Source organism: Echinops telfairi, unplaced genomic scaffold (genome assembly GCF_000313985.2).
Source record: "Echinops telfairi isolate 266 unplaced genomic scaffold, ASM31398v2 ScPeMD7_32;HRSCAF=126, whole genome shotgun sequence".
Taxonomy (NCBI): Eukaryota; Metazoa; Chordata; class Mammalia; order Afrosoricida; family Tenrecidae; genus Echinops; species Echinops telfairi.
Window position 1 is genome coordinate 946,183 of NW_022103929.1, and position 19,252 is coordinate 965,434.

General features: G+C 55.3%; 1 protein-coding gene across 2 annotated transcripts in view; it reads right to left on the reverse strand.

Annotated features, from left to right (window-relative positions):
- Window positions 1-19,252, reverse strand: part of NEK6 (NIMA related kinase 6) — a 93,872-nt gene that overhangs the window by 5,243 nt on the left and 69,377 nt on the right. For both annotated transcript variants that reach the window (XM_045290197.1, XM_045290196.1), the window contains exons 7-9: window positions 17,939-18,046; window positions 8,531-8,625; window positions 2,106-2,219 (exon numbers count right to left, since the gene is read on the reverse strand). In XM_045290197.1, coding sequence (XP_045146132.1) covers window positions 2,106-2,219; window positions 8,531-8,625; window positions 17,939-18,046 — 317 coding nt within the window. The remainder of the gene's footprint in view (window positions 1-2,105; window positions 2,220-8,530; window positions 8,626-17,938; window positions 18,047-19,252) is intronic.

Genomic DNA, 19,252 nt, shown 5'->3' on the forward strand with positions numbered 1-19,252 from the left:
TAAAACTCTCTCATACATGAGTGCTGTGGATTTGTTTCTCTAAAGTACCTAGACTGATACCGCCTCCAATCCCGATGCCGAGTTCTTCATACAGCTCAGCTTCCTGGGTTCTTTGCTCAGCATATAGACAGATTAAGTATGGTGAACATTTCATCTCCTGGTTTGAAAGCACACAGTTTCTCATTGTTTTGTTGGAACAGCGGTTTCTTGGTTTCTGTACAGGTTCTGCGTGAGCAAATGAAGTGTTCTGGAATTCCTATTCCTCACAATGTGACCCGTAATTTGTTGTCTGCACAGTTAAATGCGTTGGCATGGTCAATAAAACACAAGTAAACAGCTTTCTGATATTCTCTGCTTTCAGCCAAGATCTGCCTGACATCGACAGTAATATCCCTTATTCCACACACTCTTCTGCATCTGGCTTGACTTTCTGGCAGTCCCCACAATGATGGATGGCTGTGACTTCAAATTCTCTTGAGCAAAACTGTACTTGGGTGTGGCGTGGACGCTGTTGGAGAATTCCTATATTCTATTGGATCACTTTTCTTTGGCAGTTGGTTGGCTACGCAGTTGTCCTAATTTTTTGGCATAGATTAGTGAGCACTTTCAGCGATGCATATATTTGTTGAAATATCTCGATTGTACTCAGCCAGTTCCTGGAGACTCATATTTCACCAATGCCTCCATTATTGCTTGGACTTCTTCCTTCACTACCCCAAATTCTTGATCATATACTACCTGTTAAGATGGTGGGGCCCGGACCAATCCTTTTTGATGATGGTGCCTCTGTGTATTCTTTCTGTCTCTTAGGGGTTTTCAAAGCCCTCTCGTGTCTGCCACTTATCCGGCCCATGACAAGGCAGAACGGGCATTCATCCACTGCCACTGAGTTGATTCCTTCTCCTAGGGACACTACAGGACAGGGTAGAAACAGCCCCTGAGGGTTTCTGAGACTGTAAGTCTTTACAGGCGTAGAAAGCTTCATCTTTCTTCCAGAACAGGCACAGCTCTTCCCATGTAGCAGGTGGACAGGCTGGGGTTCAGTAAGTAGATGGAATCCCAGAGCCATCAGCACAAAGTGGTCCTGACAGGGCGGTGTGAAGGTGTGTGGTTGCCGGGCTTGGAAATGCCAAAGGGTGCTATGATAGCTTCATGGCCTCGAGTGGCTTGTGTCCCCCCATTCCCAGGGGCCTCAGTGCGGCCCAAATATGTGAGCACTTCACTTAGGCAGTCATCTGCCTGAGCCCACCATGACTCAAAAATGTCCTGTCTGTTGGAACGAACAAAGTGTTATAAAGAAATGTGTAAAGACCCAAACAGGAAGAACTTGCATTTCCCAAGCAGAGAGAACTGAAGGAAAAAAACTCAAGCCTTGAGTTGCACTATTGAAGGATTCCAAGGGCAAAATACGGGAAGCATATGGTGAGGATTATCTAATATTATCCTTGTTGACAGATGAAGACACAAGTCCAGGGAGGTAAAGTGACTCACCCAAGAACAGTGGAGGGAGTGTGAACCTGTCTATGTTCATAACCACTGTTGTGCTATACAACCTATCATTTCATCCTCAAAGGAGAAGTATTAGCCCAGTTTTCCAGATGACGGAACTGCGGAGGGTGATGCTCTCCCACCGTTGTAACCAGCTCCGTCCAAGGGCAGGGTCTCCAGAGCCCTGTACCACAGGCACAATGAGGGTATGGCATAGCTCTGTTACGGGAGGAAGGCGGCAAGTCTCTGGGTTTTATGTAACTCACTGACATGGGACTTTACAGCAGCAGGGCTCATACGTAAGCACAGTGTGAGAAGCCAAATGTGTTGGCAGAAGTGTGCTGCCAAGGCACATCCGCCAGCTCCTGTTGTTCCCGCTGCCACTGGGCAGAGCACGGCAGCTGTTGGGGGCCGCTCAGCCCTCCATAAAGCCCCAGCTTTGGTTAAAAGGTCATCTACTTGCTACCCCGCTGGGGTGAGTCACTTTTCTAGCAATCCTCTCCATCTTAAGTGAAGCGATGTTTAACCCCTGCTCCTGCCCCCCACCATGCCCCCAGCTGAGTTTTCCAGCCCGGCCCAGGGCCCTGGCCCCAGCCACTCCCCACCAGCAGGCTCACCTTTTCAGAGTAATGTTCTCCAGGGAGAGGGGGGTAGTCACATTGTTCGATCTTCTGGCAGAGGGAGAAAAGATTCATTTTATCTCCGTAGAACGGGCTTTGGAGGGCTGCCATCTGCAAGGGGAGGAGGGCGACAAAGGTGAGTTCTCTGCTGTGAGAGGAGGGCTTGAGAACAAGAGGGGTGTCCCTGGCTCCCCGCAGACCCCGAGGAAGCTGGGATTCAGCAGAAAGAAGCGATTTTAACATGGCTTTTGATGCCTCTTTTTACCCATGGTTCCACCCCCCCACCCCCCCCAATCCTAGTGGCTTGGTGGCTAAGCACGCAGTAGTAAAATGAAACGTTGACAGCTCCATCCCACCAGCTGCTCTGTGGGAGAAAGATGAGGCTGTTTCCCTCAAATATTGCAGGCCCGAAACTACCAGGAGCAGGGCTACTGTGCTATAGGGTAGCTATGAGCAGCATTGTGGGTGTGGGTTTGGACACCCCTCCTCCCACTCCCACCATAATCTTATGTATGACGGCACAAATGTTTCAGTGACCAACCTTTTAAGGCAATGAGGAAGGGGCAGCTGGATTCTGCGGGGGACAGGACTGCCCCCACCTCGTGCCCCAGCACTGAAGCGGTGCCGGTGGTCCCGCAGGCCTGTGCCTGGACCTGGCAGCTCTCGCTGCGTGCTGTTTTGCTTCCCCACAAGCGCTTCCAGAGCCGCCCGAGGGAGGCTGCCTCCTGACCACTGAGGACTCCTTGCTGAGGGCTGAGGAAAGGGACGCATTTATTTCGGGGCTGTCCTGGGCAGCTCGTTAAAGGGCAGTGTGCGGGGACGGGCACTCAGGTGGTGACTCTGCCGCCTGCCACCCAGACATCAGGGAGGGAGGGAGGGAGGGCAGCTGGTCGCCCTGGAGCTGCCCTCCTCAGGGATGCTCGGGGTGGGGGTGGGGGTGGGTATGTCTGGCTCTAGCTGCCCATGTCCCCAGCAGCTCGGCCACATGCTTGCTTTGGGACAAACCGTGGACAAATCCCTTTTCTTCTCTCACCTTCAGGTTCTTTGTCTGTAAAATGGGTCGAGGCTGCACCCTGCATGGCTGTGGTGTGGCTTGGGTTGGCAAAGGGCCAAGGCCCCAAGAGCACCTGGCTCCACCCTGAGGGCAGGTCCCCTCCTGAGCACTGGCTCAGGGCTGTGGGGAGGGAACTGCCAGGCTCTCCCACCCCACCACTCAGCACCGCCGTGGGGGGTGTCTTCAAAGAAGGTGTGGCAGGCTCCCAGAGGCGGCAGTGTGGCAGCCTGGGACAGCGCCCGCCAGCCCATCTGCTGATTGATCCATAATGGGACTCCAGTGCCCCTGAACCCCCTGCCCGCCTGTCCCTTGGGCCCCGGTTTCCTTCTGAGCAGCCAGGCCGAGAAGGCCACTCTGCAAGGCTTCCTGACCTGGGGCTCCTGGCTGCGGCTATGGCAGGGTGATTGTGCCTGTGGGGGGCGGAGATGGAGCCCATGGCAGGGGTACCTGGGGGTGCCTCCATCTTTCTGCCATTCTGTCCCCAACCTCTGCTCACCTGCCTGGAAAAGTCTGGGGGCCCCAGGGCAGGGCCTGCCCCCTTCAGAAGGACCAAGGAGGCTGCAGAGTCCCAGGGGCAGCCCTGAGTTTAGAAACGACTGTTGGGGTGGCCCAGGGATGTGAGGACCCTTCGAAATGGCCGTCTTCAGGTGGGCATTGAGGGCCACATCCCTTCCTCCTCCTGCTGGGCGACTGAGGGCTGGGGCCCCTGAGGAGTGATGGTACCTGCATGAACCACCCGGAAGGCGCAGAGGGTGGCGGTGGCATTTCACTTGCAAAGGATGAAGCATGCACGGACCAGGCATTTGCAAAATGGCATCATGGGGGTGATGCATTTCCAACAATTCCAATGAGAACCTCGAGTGCAAAGGGTTAATCCGGCAGTTTCCAAAGGGCATCTGTCGCCACAGCAGTGAGCAGTTGAGGCTGTGGGGAGGCCCTGGCACCTTCCAAGTCCAGGCTGGAGGATTAGGGCAGGGTCTCCAGGAGACCGGGACTCTTCGGAATTGAAAGCAGGGCAGTCTCGACGTTGGCCCTGCCCCTGCTGGCCCTGGTTTTTCGGGCATTGATCTGGGATGGACAGAGCGATACCCTCTGATCTGGCTTTCAGAAGCCTTGCTGTTTTAGACACCAAAAGGACCCCAGAAATGGGGGTGACCATAAGCCCCTTATCTGCCACCCCCAACATCATTTCTTCATCGCGTCTGGCATCCTTTCAGAAAAGCATCTTTCGGGATGGTCAGCAGGTGCTCCCTTGAGGCCCTCCCTGCTAATGGCGGAGTCTTCACCCACAAATGCAGTTTCTGACCTCCTGTCCCCTCTCCAGCTGCTGACAGAGGGCCTGCCACCCAGACCAGGGTGGCGGGATCTGACTCCCAGGACCACTGGGGCTGTTCCAGTAGCTGGGGTTAGAACAGTTCCCCAGGTGACAAGATCTGTTATAGGTGATCCCACCCCACCCCCAGCCTCCACTGGCAGAGGGGAATAGGCACGGGGGGGGAGTGAGGTGAGAACTGCCAAAGCCTTGGCTCTCAGGGCTGCTCCCAGATGGCACGTAGCTGTGGAGAGGGGAGCACAGGGTTGCTGGAACCCGCTGGGAGGGCTCAGAGAAGCTGGGGTGTGATTTGCGGTGTCAGAAGAGATCAGGGATAACATTTGACTCCTGCCCTGTCTGGGCCCGAGACACGCATCTTGCAGGCAGGACTTCTTAGGCATGTCCTGGAGTGAAGGGTGACCCCAAGGGCAATTTACTAAGCAGTCCAGAGTCCTCCTACCACAAGGTAGGGGCATCCAGAATGTTCGGCCGATTCCAATTAGTCTTCCAAAACAGGAAGGATTCTGCGCAGTGCCTGGCTGATCCCTGTCCCTTCCCCATCAGTTTCTCCCCTGTGTTGTCCACCCTCGAACCCCATCCTGGGTGCCACTCCACCCCTGCCAGGCCCCAGAGGATTTTGGGGCTGGTGTTGAGAATCACTGAGAAAGACAATTCCTTCAGCCAAGCTCCCACGTAAATAAATACATTCTGCAGAGCCCAGGCAGCCCACTGGATGCCTCCACAGCGCATGCTGGGTAATGAAAATAAAGCACTGGCCATGCGTCTGCCTGTGCCCCGGCATCTCTGCCAGGAGCGCCCGCCGGAGGAGCAGGTGCTGTCACCACAGGTGCCTCACTATCGGGGTTTCCCCTTGTGGGGGCGCTGATCTGAGAACCCTCTTTTTCTACCATGGCAACCCGGGGCTGGGAGCAGGTCCCACATATCCTTCCTGCCTTGGAGCCTGCCTGGCTGCTGCCCACAGGACTTGACAGTCTGGGAGCCGATGCCTGTTTAGCTGCTGCTTTGCTGTGGGAAGCCCAGACCTCCTTCTCCTCCTTTACAGGAAGGCTGGGGTCTGAATCTTACAAGTTCTTCCAACGTCCAGGGCAGCATGGCTCCAGCTGCTGACCTTAGGACCGACTCCACGTGGCACCCACCCCTGGGGTGGGCAGCCCTTCCCTAACTCTGGGTCACCCTCAGCAGCTGGAAGGGATCCTGGAGATCCTTGGCAGGGCTCGAGTGAAAGGAACGGAGTGGCCCCCAGCGATATGACAGGAGCTATGTGGCCAGAGGGGCTTGCGGGTGTGATTAAGTTAAAGATCTTGAGATTTCCCTGGATGACCTTGGTGGACCTCGAAGGCAATCCCTGATGACAGGGAGCTGGCCCAGGAGAGGTTTGTGAGGAAGCTGGAAGCCCAAGGATGGAGGGATGTGACGATGGAATTGCAAGCCAATGGGTGCAGGTGGCTGGGAAGCTAAGACAAAGGAACGGGTTCTGCCCTAGAACCTTCAGAAGGCACCAGCCCTGTCCACCCCGAGACTCAAGCCCAGTGAAATGGATTTCGAACTTCTGGCCTCCAGCGCTTTACGAGAATAGACATGGTGTTTCAACCCCTCACACTGGGGCTATTTGTGACAGGCACTATTTCAACCCACTGTTGTCTCTGACACTTCCACCCCACTGATGGCCCATCAAGGCTAAGCCTGACTGTCTACCAGGGACCGAGCGGGTAGGTGGGGGCTGTGTCACAACTCTTTCGGCTGGCACCCTCTGAGATGCTGCAGCAGACCGCCGAGCGGACTCCAGTCTTGTTTTCATGTCTCCCAGATGCTTCCTTCCAATTAGCACGGCCCTGGCTCAGATGGAGCCCCCTTCCCCCTCTGGAACTGTGAGTGCACCAGTCTGGCCACTCGGGCAAGGTTGCAGCAGCGCCCGTGACCCTCGGCGGTGGTGGCCACATGACCACCTCAGCCACCCTGGTTCTCATATGTGGGAGTTCTGGGGCCATTAGGTTGAGCTCAGCACGTCTCTAGGGACTCCGATCCCTCCACAGGCCTTTATTGATTTATTTCATTGATATCCCACTGTCTGGAGCTTGCTGCCAGCTGAGGCAGCACCGTCCCACACACCCTGCCACCACTGCTGCCCCCCAAACGAAGAAATGAACTAGGGCCTGGGTGCCCTGGATAGTGACTGGGAACCAGGTGGGACTGCCACTGCGTGGGCCCCAGACTCCGGCAGCTCGGCCTTAGCAAAAGCTTGCAGCAGCCACCAGCTGCCAGGCTGGCTCTTTGGAGGGTGGCTTGGCACGGCCCACAGGAGTCAGCTGCCAGGTCGCCCACTGGGCTCGGGGGAGAGGCGCTGGTTCCAGCACCCGCTGGGCTGTTTGTATTTGGAGCCCCTCAGGTTCACAGAGCGCAGGGTACGTTTTACACAAACTGGATGCAGCAAAGGGAAACTCAGGTAGACCAGGAACCATCTACCGGAGGACAAAATGGATTTCTTCACAGAGGGGAAGGCTGAGCAGGAACCAGCTGAGCTGCGGGGTCTGTGGCAGGGACCTTAAGCCAGGGCTTTGCTGAGCCAGGGACTCCACCTACAGGGTCTCTTTCCCTCCTTGAAAAAGACGAGCGGGTGACCCCATTTTCTGTGTGGGTAGCTGAAGCCGGGGGGGGGGGGGGGGGGGGGGGGGGGGGGGGCGGGGAGGGTAAGGGGCCTGGTACGCCCGCAGATCCTTCAGTGAATGCCAGAGTCAAGATTTGAACATGGGTCCTTCTGACTGAAGCCTGGGCTCACTGCTCTGCTCATTCCTCGTAGCTGTCTGAGCTGCTACACACACACACACACACACACACACACACACGCACACGCGCACACACACACACACCCCTCCCCCTCAAAAACAACAAATACAAAAGAACTCCAACTGTACTATCTGCTTCCTAGGCTGAGGGCCCTTGCTTGGGCCTTGAAAGGCCCTCCCAGATAGCCAGGGAGCTGGGCTTGGTGTTTCCAAGCCAGTGGGTGTTTCTAAGCCCTTTGCTCTCTTATTCATCTGGACCATGACCAGGCAGAGCAGGGATTACTCTTCCCATTTTATGGATGGGCAGCTGGGGTTCAGGATGCAAATGGAATCTCAGAGCCACCAGCACGGAGTGGTCCGGGCCAGACTAATCCAGCAGGTCTCAACCTGTGGGTCACAATCCCTTTGGGGATCGAACGACCCTTTCACAGGGGTTGCCTGATTCACAACAGTAGCAAAATGACAGTGATGAAGTAGCAATGAAAATAAAGTTATGGTTGGGGGATCCCCACCACATGAGGAAGTGTATGAAAGGGGCGCGGCATCAGGAAGGTTGAGCACCACTGGACTAGTGGAAAAGCCAAAGGGGGCAGGCCTCCTCCCTCAGCGACAACAGCTTCGTGGCCTTGAGTGGCTTGAGCTCCCCGTCCCCAGGGGCCCCAAATGTGGCTGGTCAAAACGGGCGGGGCTTCACCTACTCTGGCTGTCTTTTGCCCGAGTCCACCAAGACTTATAAACGCTCCCGCCCCTGGGTTCAGGTTGACTGCCAAGTCTGGCGAAGTTGCATGGTGTGGGGAGGGGGTCCTGGTCTGTAGTGAGACTCACAGTCCTGAGCCAGGAAGAATGTGGCCATCACTTAACAGGTAGCATTTCAGAGGTGTGAGCCACATCAGATTCCTCTCCGGTCCCCAGAGCCAGTGTGATAATGGGGCTACCAGGCCAACTGGGGCTGCTGGAGATTGACTGGCAAGCACAAGTCATCTGAGCAAACCGGCGCCCCCTCACTGCCCTGCCCGCGCTCCCTCCACTGCTCAAGCAGACCCTGAACCCCTACTGCCTGCTTCCAGTCTGTCCTCTCCCCAGATGGCACCCAGCCTGCCATCCCCACCCCTCGGACAACCACCTCTGGTCTGACATTGCTCGTGGCAGATGGTACCGGTGATGTTGCAAGTGGAGGTGGCACACTGTGTCCTGCCCTGTTCGGGCGCCCACCATGCTGTGTGTTTCCTACCAAGCTCAGGGCGAGACTCACCTCATACAGCAAGCAGCCCAGAGACCAGATGTCTGACTTGAAGTTGTAGCCATTTTCATGGATCCTCTCTGGTGACATGTAGTATGGGGTTCCAACTGAAACACACCAACGGGGTGGGTGCTTAGGCTCCTTGCAGGGCAGGATGCACTGGCAAGGGGGAGAGGCAGCACGGGGTGGCTGGGGAGAGGCCGGCCTTGGTTTCACTGCACCTAGGGCATACTTCCTGCCCCTCGGGGGCTGTCCTACCTATCTGAAGAAGGGGAGTGTGCCAGATGGGAGGTGCCCCTGCTGGCAGGGCATTAAAATCCCCTGGAGGGATTAAAAAGAAAAAAAGATTTCCAGAACCTAGCCAGATGCAAGAATCTGGGCAGCTGGGATCAGTATTTCTGCCCACTGCGAACAGAAATGCAGCAAAAAGAGCCGTCCGTCGATTTAGAAATCTGTGTGGGCGTCTATGGGAAAAGCAAATTGAGAATCCAAGTTGGAACTGCTTATGTATTTCGGTCAGGAGGGAACAAAAGTAAAATGAATGGCCAAGTGTGAAACAGATGACTTGTCATATCCAAACCACAGGATGAAATCCAAACAGTTCACAGTGGGAATCTTGGGACAGGCTGTACGTGGATGCCGGCACCCTGGGTGCCACAGACGCGGCCATGAGGCGTAAATTGTTTTCCACACTGAAAGGCACCATGGAATGCTGGGCTACACAGACATAGCGGGAGCGGTGCGAATCAGAGGCGCGGTCCTCAGTGGGGAATGAACCCCATGCCGGCAGTCTGCAAAGACCAAAACCCCTGGCTGCTCCCCCTTCTGGTTGAGAGTAAGGAGCCTAACCCTGACACGCCTCCCTCAGCCTCAGTTTGCTTTAGATCTAGCCACCTGGGCTTCCAGAGCAGGGACTGGGAGGAGGAGGGATGGCTCACAGGGTAGCCTGGGCTTTGGCCTGAGGCTGCCATGGCCAGCTGAACCCTTCCAGAAGTGGGCCCAAGAGTTGTGAGCTGCTAGTCCCAGGAAGCACCTACAGGAGCCAGTTAATCTCACACGTCAAGGAAAGGCTGGCCTGGCCCACAGGGGGAGTACCTGTGGATCAGGTCAACGCATCTGCACCCCACAGTCTAAGCGGGTGGGCGTGGGGAGTGTGCCTACGAGGCCTCCCTCGCCCGTGCTCACCCTGTCAGGAGGGAGGCTTGGCCAGGGGTGCTCAGTATTCCTGTCCTATGGGAAGGGCTGCTTTTTCTTGGTCTCCTGCCCTGGGGTATTCTGTCTCACCTGCAGGGCTCCCAGCTGCGCATGAGGGCCTACAAGTAACACAACCTCGTGCCATGCCCCTTTTCCTGGGAGGAAGTCACTTTAAAGGTGCCCCGGTGATGGATGTAGTGGTTACACGTTGGGCCACTAACCGCAAGGTCGCCGGTGAGAAACCACCAGCTGCGCCAGGGACAAACGATGGGGCTTTCTGTGCCTCTAAAGAGTTATCGTCTTGAAAACCCACAGGGGCAGCTCCATCCTGCCCTAGAGAGTCGGCACCAAATCGGTGGCTGCGAGCCTGATTTTGGTTTGGAAGTCATTTAAAGTCTTGGTTTTTAGGGGGCATGACGCCCGGCGTGCGAGAGTTGTCAAGACCAAACGCGCCGGCAAGGACATCCCCAGCTGGCAGCAGCACTGAAGACGTGTCCCCAGCCCGAGGGAGGCAGGCCGCCGGGGACGCGAGAGCGAGAACGAGGAGCCCACGGAGCGGCACGCCGGAGGGAGGGACCCTGTCCGTCCCAGGAGCCTGTGCGGGCACTTCTGGCCCCACGGCGTCGCCCGGCCCGGCCTCGGGGCGGCGCTCCCGTCTCCCCCTCGGCGTGGGCACGCCACTTGGCCACGTCCTGCCCCGGCGTGAAACGCTCGGAAACACGTTCGCCAGGGAGGAAAACGCTAGGAGAGGCGGTGTGGGTGCCCGCGTGTGAGCTGCCATACCCGCCCACGCGGCTGGTTCACAAAGACAGGAGGATGTGGTCCTGTCTGGGGTGGGGTGGGTGAGTGTGTGCGCGTGCGCCCTTGGGTGTCCGATCCTGGCCCAGCTAGACTTGAACCTGGTTCACTCACTCACTGGCTGAGCACTTGGGTGGGGGGGGTGTCTCTCAGCCTCGGTTTCCCCATCAGTAGAACCACCTGCGAGAGATGGTGTATCGGTATGGGAGAAGACAGTCTCCTCTTGCTCCCTCTGAGAGGGCCTGGGGGCTGTAAGCGGAAGGGGTTGAACTCCCAAGCGTCCTTCCTTTCGCCTTTCTGAGCTTTGGCCGCGGAAAATGGGCATAGTCACATAAGCTTTGTGGGGGATATGTGGGTGGAAGGGCTCTGGGACCTCCCCAGTGGTGAGGTCTCCACTCCTCTCCATCCCTGGAGCTGCTGCGAAAGACTCATTCACTGTGTTCCCATTCCCACCCACGCTACAGCCCTGCTCACCACCAAACCTCTCCCACCCCAGTCCTCAGCCTGGCATCTTAGACCCCTCGACACTCACTTGTCCCCCCAAATCTCCTCAACACAGGACCCTGGGCAGCAACACATCACCACCACTAGGCTTGCCTGCAGGAAGGATGGCGCAGTGGGGTCCGGAGTGAGACAGATGCCAACCACACCTGGAAGCGGAATCTTGGATGTGGTGAAGAGACATGAAATTGTTCACTGTGGATTCGTTAAGGAAATACAAGTAAATCCATTCTTACCTTGCGTATTGGGTAAACTATCACTGATCACCACTTAAACCCAAGCCAAAGCCTTTGCCGTGGAGTCCACCCTGATTCCTGTGACCCTGTGTGCTCCCGATTAGGACTGGGCTCCAGAGGGTTTCAGAAGTACATGCCCAGGCCTTTCTTCGGAGGCACTTCTAGATGGACTCACACGAACCAGTGGAGCCCAGGCCGAGCTATGCAAAGACCTCAGAAGTAGCATGTGGGGGGAAATGGTACTTCTCTCAGCATTGACTTAATTTCCAGTGGCTTTCATTGTACAAATCCCTACTCGTTTCTGTTGAGTGTCTCACTCATCTTAATGTCAGGCCACTTGGCCAACTGACTGGAAGAGATCCGTATTTGTGCACACTCCAAAGAAAGGTGACCCACAGACTGTCCCCACTATAGAACAGTATCTTTGATACTGCACACCAGTAAAATTTTGCTTAAGATTATCCAACAGATGAAACATACAACTTTCCTCTAGTTCCTAAGTGCTTCCCTCCACCCCCATCATGATCCTAATTCTACCTTACAAATCTGGTAGACCAGAGGATGTACACTGGTACACATAGGAACTGGAAACACAGGGAATCCAGGATAGATGATCCCTTCAGGACCAGTGCTGAGAGTGGTGATACCGGGAGGGTGGGGTAGAGAGGGGTAACCAATTACAAGGATCTACATATAACCTCCTCCCTGGGGATGGACAACAGAAAAGTGGGTGAAGGGAGACGCTGGACAGTGTAAGATATGACAAAATAATAATAACAAATTATCAGGGTTCATGAGGGAGAGGGGAGCAGGGAGGAAGGGATAAAATGAGCTGATACCAGGGGTTCAAGTAGAAAGCAAATGTTTTGAGAATGATGATGGCAACAGATGTACAAATGTGTTTGACACAATGGATGTATGTATGGATGGTGATAAGAGTGATAAAAAGATAAAAGGTTATCCAGTAACGGTTGCAGCAGTACATTGACAGGAACTGCCAGAAGTTCAGACTGGATTCAGAAGAGGATGTGGAACAAGGGCTATCATTGCTGATGTCAGCTAGAACTGGGCTCAAAGTAGAGACTACCAGAAAGATGTTTACTTGTGTTTCATGGACTCTGCAAAGGCATTCGACCGTGTGGACCACAAGAAACCATGGGTAACCTTGAGAAGAATGAGAATATGGATCAAGAGGCAGTTGTGCGAGGGAATCCTGCACCGTTTAAAATCAGGAAAGATGTGTGTCAGGGTTGTATCCTCTCACCATACTTGTTCAATCTGTATGCTGAGCAAGTCATCAGAGAAGCTGGCTTATATGAAGAAGAGTGTGGCATGAGAATTGGAGGAAGGCTTATTAACAATCTGAGGTACGCAGACAGTGAGGAGTAACTGAAGCCCTTGCTATGAAGATCAAGGATGGTAGCCTTCAGTATGCATTGCAACTCAAAGTAAGGAAGACCTAATGGTCACAACTGGATCAAAGGTAACATCATGATAAATGGAGAATTTGAATTTGGTTGTACTTGGATCCACACTCAATGCTCAGGAAAGGAGCAATCAAGAGATCAAAAGACCTATTGCATTAGGTAAACCTACTGCACAAGACGTCTTTGGAGTATTGAAGAGGAAGGATGTTACTTTGGGGACGAAGGTGTGCCTGACCCAAGCCATGGTATTCTACGTAGCACCATAATGCACACAGAAGTTGGACCGTGAATAAGGAAGACTGTAGGAGAATAGCTGCATTTGAGCTGTGGTGCTGGAGAAGACTATTGGAAGTACCATGGACTGCTAAAAGGACAACCCCATCTATTAGAAGTGAGGCCTGAGTGCTCCGTAGATGCAAGGATGGCCAGACTTCATCTTACATACTTTGGACATATTGTCAGGAGAAATCAGTCCCTGGAGAAGGACATCATGTTTGGTAAAGTGGAGGGCCGGCGAAAAAAGGAAGGCCCCCAACGAGATGGATTGACACAATGGCTGCATCCATGGGCTCAGGCATAAGAACACTTGTAAAGGTGGCGCAGGACCGTGCGATGTTTCATTCTGCTGTTGTGCATAGGGTCGCTATGGGTCAGCGCTGACTCGATGGCACGTAAAAACATTATTGAGCGTCATCAATGTGGTGGCGTAGTGGCTAAGCACAGTCTCCACAGGTAGAACCTACCAGCTGCTCAGCAAGCGACAGCGGAGGCTGTCTGTTCTTGTAAAGATGTGCAGCCGTGGCGTCTCCAGGGAGCAGTTCCACTCTGCCCTATGGGGTGGCTCTGAGTAAGAATGGACTTGGTGGGCTTGCTTTGTTATGACCAACGTGGAAATCAGGTAGCACAGCCCAGTGATTCTAAATGGCACCCAGTGTTTTCCTGGTCAGAGGGTTTCATCCAAAGATGGCTCAGGGAATCTCCGATTTACCTTCCTGCACACGGCCCATACTGTACATGCCTCAGGCTTTACCTACTGCAAGTGACAGTTCTCACCCCGGAATGGCTGGGAGCATGAAGGTTATTTGACTTCGGCAGCAATTATAAAAGTCAGCTTTGGCTCAGTGAGAACTCTAATGAATTTTCTTCCCAGACTGTGGGTCCTGTGAGGGCAGGGCTTTGAATCATCGGACGATGAACAGAACAACTGCAGTTGGCATCCTGGCCCACCCCCTTGGTCCTCTCCATCCCCCTGCTGGTATCAGCTTGTTTTTCTAAGAGTGTGTGCCTCTGAAAATGCCAGAAATGCCTGTCCTCTCTCCCAGGTGTCCGCACTCGGTCTGTTCTCTGGCAATTTGCGCTTGAGCTCTTTTGCTGGCACAGCTGGTCCGGGTTAAAAGCACAGAGTTCCCAAGGGTCGTTCCCAGGTGCCCTGTGCTGCTGGGGCAGGGTGAAGCTTGGGGGAGACCCACCACCACAGAAGCGCCTGACTATGAGGATGGCCCAGCCCCCTGGGCAGCGGCGGTGGGGGACAGACATGTCACAGCACAGGGTGACCAACACTGGGCTCCTGAGGACCCAGGGGCTCATGGGAATGCTTGCACACGCAGGGCAGAAGGTTCCAACTCCTTTCCCTGGGGGTCCAGACAAGCCCTCCTGCTCCCTGGCCACCTCTTGCTACCACGAAATGGAATGGGCTTTCCCCCACATGGGCCGGCAGTTGACTGGGTATCCCCTCTACTCAGATACCTGTGGGGAGACCTTTCTTGAACGCTTCTCTGGGCACCCGTGACCCAAGTCCACATCCTGCCACATTGTGGGGGGTGCCCCAGGGAAGAGCACTGGAACTGGGCTGACACCCAGCTTCAGTCTCCTTTCCTGTGACCGCCCCCCCACCCCAGGCAAGGCTGATCACTTCTGAGCCTCAGTTCCTTAACTTAAAATGGAGATAATAAGCCACTGTGTGAGATCGTGAAAAAGCTTATTTTCCAAATATTTTTAAACTTTCCCTCTTACTGGCAGTCCCACACCCTAAGTAGACCCCAAACTGCTGGGTGCGCAGCGTAGAACTGTGCTGCACACAGGGGGTCCTCAGGGTAGGATTCCTACCTGCCTCCTTACCCTGTCATGCTGGCTGGGCCTGTGTCTGTCTCCCACCTTCCCCAGTATGGGCGTCCCTTGAAGGCTACATAACTCCCAGGTCCCCTGCACCCAGCACAGAGCCGGGCAGCCCACTCTGGGGAAGGAGAAAGACTGATGGAGTGCCCCATGGCTTGGTTTGACTGCTTGGATCCAATGGAGGGTACCCCAACCAGACGTCACCCTAACCCCCCCAGCCCTGGGAGGTGGCATGGGACCCTGCATAGGTCCTGGGTGTGAGCAGGCCTCCCTTCCCAGCTCTGCTCCCCCCTAGGCGGCCCTGTCACTGCCACCGAGCCAGCAGGGCCTGCTCTCCCAGCCCTACAATTTGTCTTGCAGCTGCTGCCATTGCTCGGAGCGAGACACTTGCTTGTAGCTTGTGAGCTGTGTATAGGCAAATCTTTCATTTTTCTTTCATTACGCCGGCGTGTACTGTCACTTAATTTTTATGTATGCAATCCTTCCTGACAAATATGATCTGCTGCCTGGTAATTCGTCTGACGCTCATTCTGCTCCGCGCTCTAATTACGGCTCCTATTCCTGACACCGAGGCAGCCGCTCTGCCACCGCTGGGTACCGCACCTGTCAGCCCGGCCGTGGCACTGACTAATGCCCTTTCATGCCAGCCTCATGTTAGCAAATACAGAGGTGGGGAGGAGCTGAGGGAGGGGGAGGCAGGAAGAGCCCAGATTTGCATACTGGCTCCTGGGTCAGCAGCCTCTGGAGCCGAGGTGGTTGCCGGGGCAACATGACTGCCCCCACAATGTCCCCACATAGTAGGTGCGCATTCGACGCGGTGGATGCATAATTCATACCCACGCACGAAGTGTGAAGGTGCCCCCGCCCCCTGCATCCTTCCCAAGTTACAGTGTGAGACAATTAGTCCAAGCTCTTGCCCAGTGTGTGTGTGTGTGTGTGTGTGCTTGTGTGCGCGTGCCGTTTTGCAGAACCTCACTATGAAACAGCAATTTCCCCTTTGTGTCTTGGGGACTTCAGGCCCTGGCTTTGATCCTGCAGGGTGGCTGTCATGGAACCTGGATCAGAGCAGAGTAGGCCCTCAGTTCTGTGGGCCCAGCCTTGGGGGAGGGCCAGTTCCAGGACAGCTCCTTCCATCCATCCCAGGGGCTGGCAGATGCTCAGAGGCCCCAGGAAGAGCCCAGCTTCGGCGGTGGCCTTTCCCCCAGTTCCAATTCCTTCTCATTAATATAATAAGTGCACCAGTCGAAGTCGATAAAATCACAGTCGGACGATACGGTATTTTTGCCCGTTGCTAATGATGTGATCGTAACGGGCTCTGACGGTGCGCAGCAGTCTGTTCTGGCGCGGGACAGATTCGGCTTGGAGCCTGACTGACGGGGACAGGGGCAGTGGGTTTGACGCGCCTCTCTGACGGTTTCCCTTGTATTGGTGGCCTTTTCAAAGCTCTTAAACCAAAGAGGTAAATACCGTGCCCAAGCCCGGCCACACGTTGATTTGAACAAGTCTCCAGGAGCTTTCATCCCAGCAGTAGGAGAGTCGGTGCTCCAGGAAGATCTCCTGAGGCCGGTGGAAGTCTCTGGAAAAAACACCTGCTCCGGTGCCTGGAGGGATGGCGTGGGAACTCAGTCTTTGGTGCCGTTGCACACGAGGTCGTTACAACTCCAAACTGACCTGACAGCACCTAACAGCTCTGGGTTCAAGGCCTGGCTCTACTGCTTTGTGACCAGGCCGTCGGGGAGGGGTGGGGGAGGGAGAGAATCACTCAAACTTCCTGAGCCCAGAGTCTTCATTTGCAAACATCAAGGGCCTTGTGACCCTCACAGCCCCTGGGAGGCCTGAATGGCAGAGCCTCAGACTCCTCTCCTTTTGAACTGAAGGGAAAGTGACACTGACTCCTGAGGTCGCCTGGCTGGCAACAGGATGGCTACTGTTAGGTGTTCCAGGATCAGAAGGAACTGAGAGTCAGAATGCCCCCCCCCCCCCCTATACCACACAATGCACACATACAATCCCGAAGCAGCTCCGGCTGATGATCCCCTACTTGTGTGTTCTACCCCGAGTGCCACTCAGCCCTGCGAACATGCAGGGGCAGTGAGGGTTCTGAGGCTGGGGCTCCACAGACAAACTGCAGTGGCAGAAGGGTCCAGGGTGTTGGGCGGAGACCCACTAACTGACTGACTGGGTGGGGCTGGCTGACTGGAGAACAGTGGGTCCCACAGGGAGGACCAGGATCTAGGGAGGGGGCTACAAGAGCAATGAGGGCACTTCCTCTGCAAAACCCCACATCAAAGAGCAGGCCCTGCCCATCTCCACCCCACCCCCACCAGGCTGCTGGGAAGTGCTCCCACAGGTGCAGAAGTTAAATGCTGACACACCTCTTTGTGACGCACGAGGGTCCTGTTTCAGTGCGTGGCTGGGGGTGGGGTGGGGGGGAGTGTTGCTGGCTTCTAGATTCTAATGAAAACTCCCCATCATCCATCATGCCAAGTTTCCCAGTAAGTTACAGATCTGGCAGTGCATTCTGAAGCCCACTCCTGTTTTACCCCAAGGTAGAGAACAGACCACCGAGCTCAGGGTTTGAGGTCCCATCTGGTCCCCCGTAGCACCCTCCCAAAGACCCTGCTATCCAGCCAAACCAGGCCACCTACTGAGTCAAAGCACCTCTGCACACCCTGTTCCTTTCCTGGGATGCTGTTTCCGGCCTCCCTCGCCACCTCCTCCTGGCTGAGGGCCCCAGCTCCCACAGGGCCCACACTGCCTATTAACGAGCTCCCCAACAGGACACAGCCCCGGCGCCCCCCAGCCCAAAGAACGGCCAGAGTGTGGCACAGTCACTCGTGGAGTATCACACGGAGGTCACGACGCAACGAGGGCCTCTTCCAGCAAGAGACGGATCGCCCCGCCCCACAGCATGGCCTGGCAGGGCTGAGAGGCCACCCGAGGCCTCATCTCTCCCTCTCTGGGTCACTGCTGGGGCACCAACAGCAAGTGCTTGGGAGCACGTCTGGCGTGAAAGAGAAGGGGAAAACCTGATGCCCAGAAGCAGTGTTCCGCCCTCAATGGAGGGAGCAGGGCACAGTGGGAGAATGTCTGAATTTCCCATGGGACCACTGGGGGGCGCTGTTGGGGCACAAGCTGACTCCGCTTACCTAGGGAATGGGCTGCGGTGGTCTCGGAGCTGAAGAAGCGGCCCAGGCCCAGGTCACCAAGCTTCACCACACCTGTGGCAGTGATGAACACATTGGCTGGCTTGATGTCTGCCGGGGAAGGAGCAGGGGTTGGTTGGGGACATGGAGGTTGGGGTAGGTGGGCCTGGAGGAAGGAAAAGGCCTGGTGGCCCAGGAGAGCTAGGGATAAAAGGCCCTTCAGGCAAGGGAGGGCCCTGGCCTGGATCTCCTGCATGGGCCCTCCGGGAGCTTACCTTCCTGGGTGAGCCTCAGTTTCTATGTCTGTATAAAGCAGTGGTTCTCAACCTTCCCAATGCCGCGACCCTTTAATGCAGTTCCTCATGTTGTGGTGACCCCAACCATAAAATTATTTTCATTGCTACTTCATAACTGTCATTTCCTACTGTTATGAATTGGGTGACCCCTGTGAAAGGGTCGTTCAACCCACAAGGGGTCGAGACCCACAGGTTGAGAACCACTGGTATACAGGGTCTACCGCTACCTACTTTCCCAGAGCTGCTGGAGATCTGTGAGAGGGCTTAACAACTTTTTTTATTATGTAATAGCTGTATGCCTAGTGTCTAGAATAGTACATAGCACGTAGTAGGCACTCATACAGTATTTGTGTGAACAGATGAAATACTCAAGATAAGCTGTGGTAAAGGCAGGACCTCACACACAGTAGACACCGATGAATACAGATGGAAGGAATGAGGGAATGGGTGAATGCGTGGATGAATGAATGAGGAATCCATGGAGTGAACCGTGCCAAGTACCCAGAACCCTGCTTGGCACCCAGCAGGTGCTCTGACCAGGCAGCTCCTTCCTAACCTCTCAGGGATGATGACAACTTTTGGAAACAGTCTTTGGTTGGTGTCTCTGTTTTCCAGCCAACTCCTACTAAGACTTCAAAACCCATAGGAAAAGCTCCCTTTTAGGGGAGGCTTCTTCTGACTTCCAGGTAGAGCTGCAGCCGTCCTGGAACTGCCATGCTTGACTGTGTCTCCAGCCACCCTTCAGGCCCTGCTGCTGCACCCTCTCTGTGCTGGGTGTCAGGGACAGGAGATGCCAGGCAAGCAGCGGCATGAGGGGTGTGCATATAGTCAGGCCTGGCACCTCACAGCTGGGTCCTCTCTGGTTCCACTCCAGACAGGCAAGATTGGCACCCTCCAGGGGGAACACAGGCTGGCCCGTGCCCATCGGGTGGGGCAGGCCGGGGCGGGTGGTGGGGGGTGGTGATGGCACGTACCTCGGTGCATGACACGGCGCGAGTGCATGTGCTCCACGGCGCTGCAC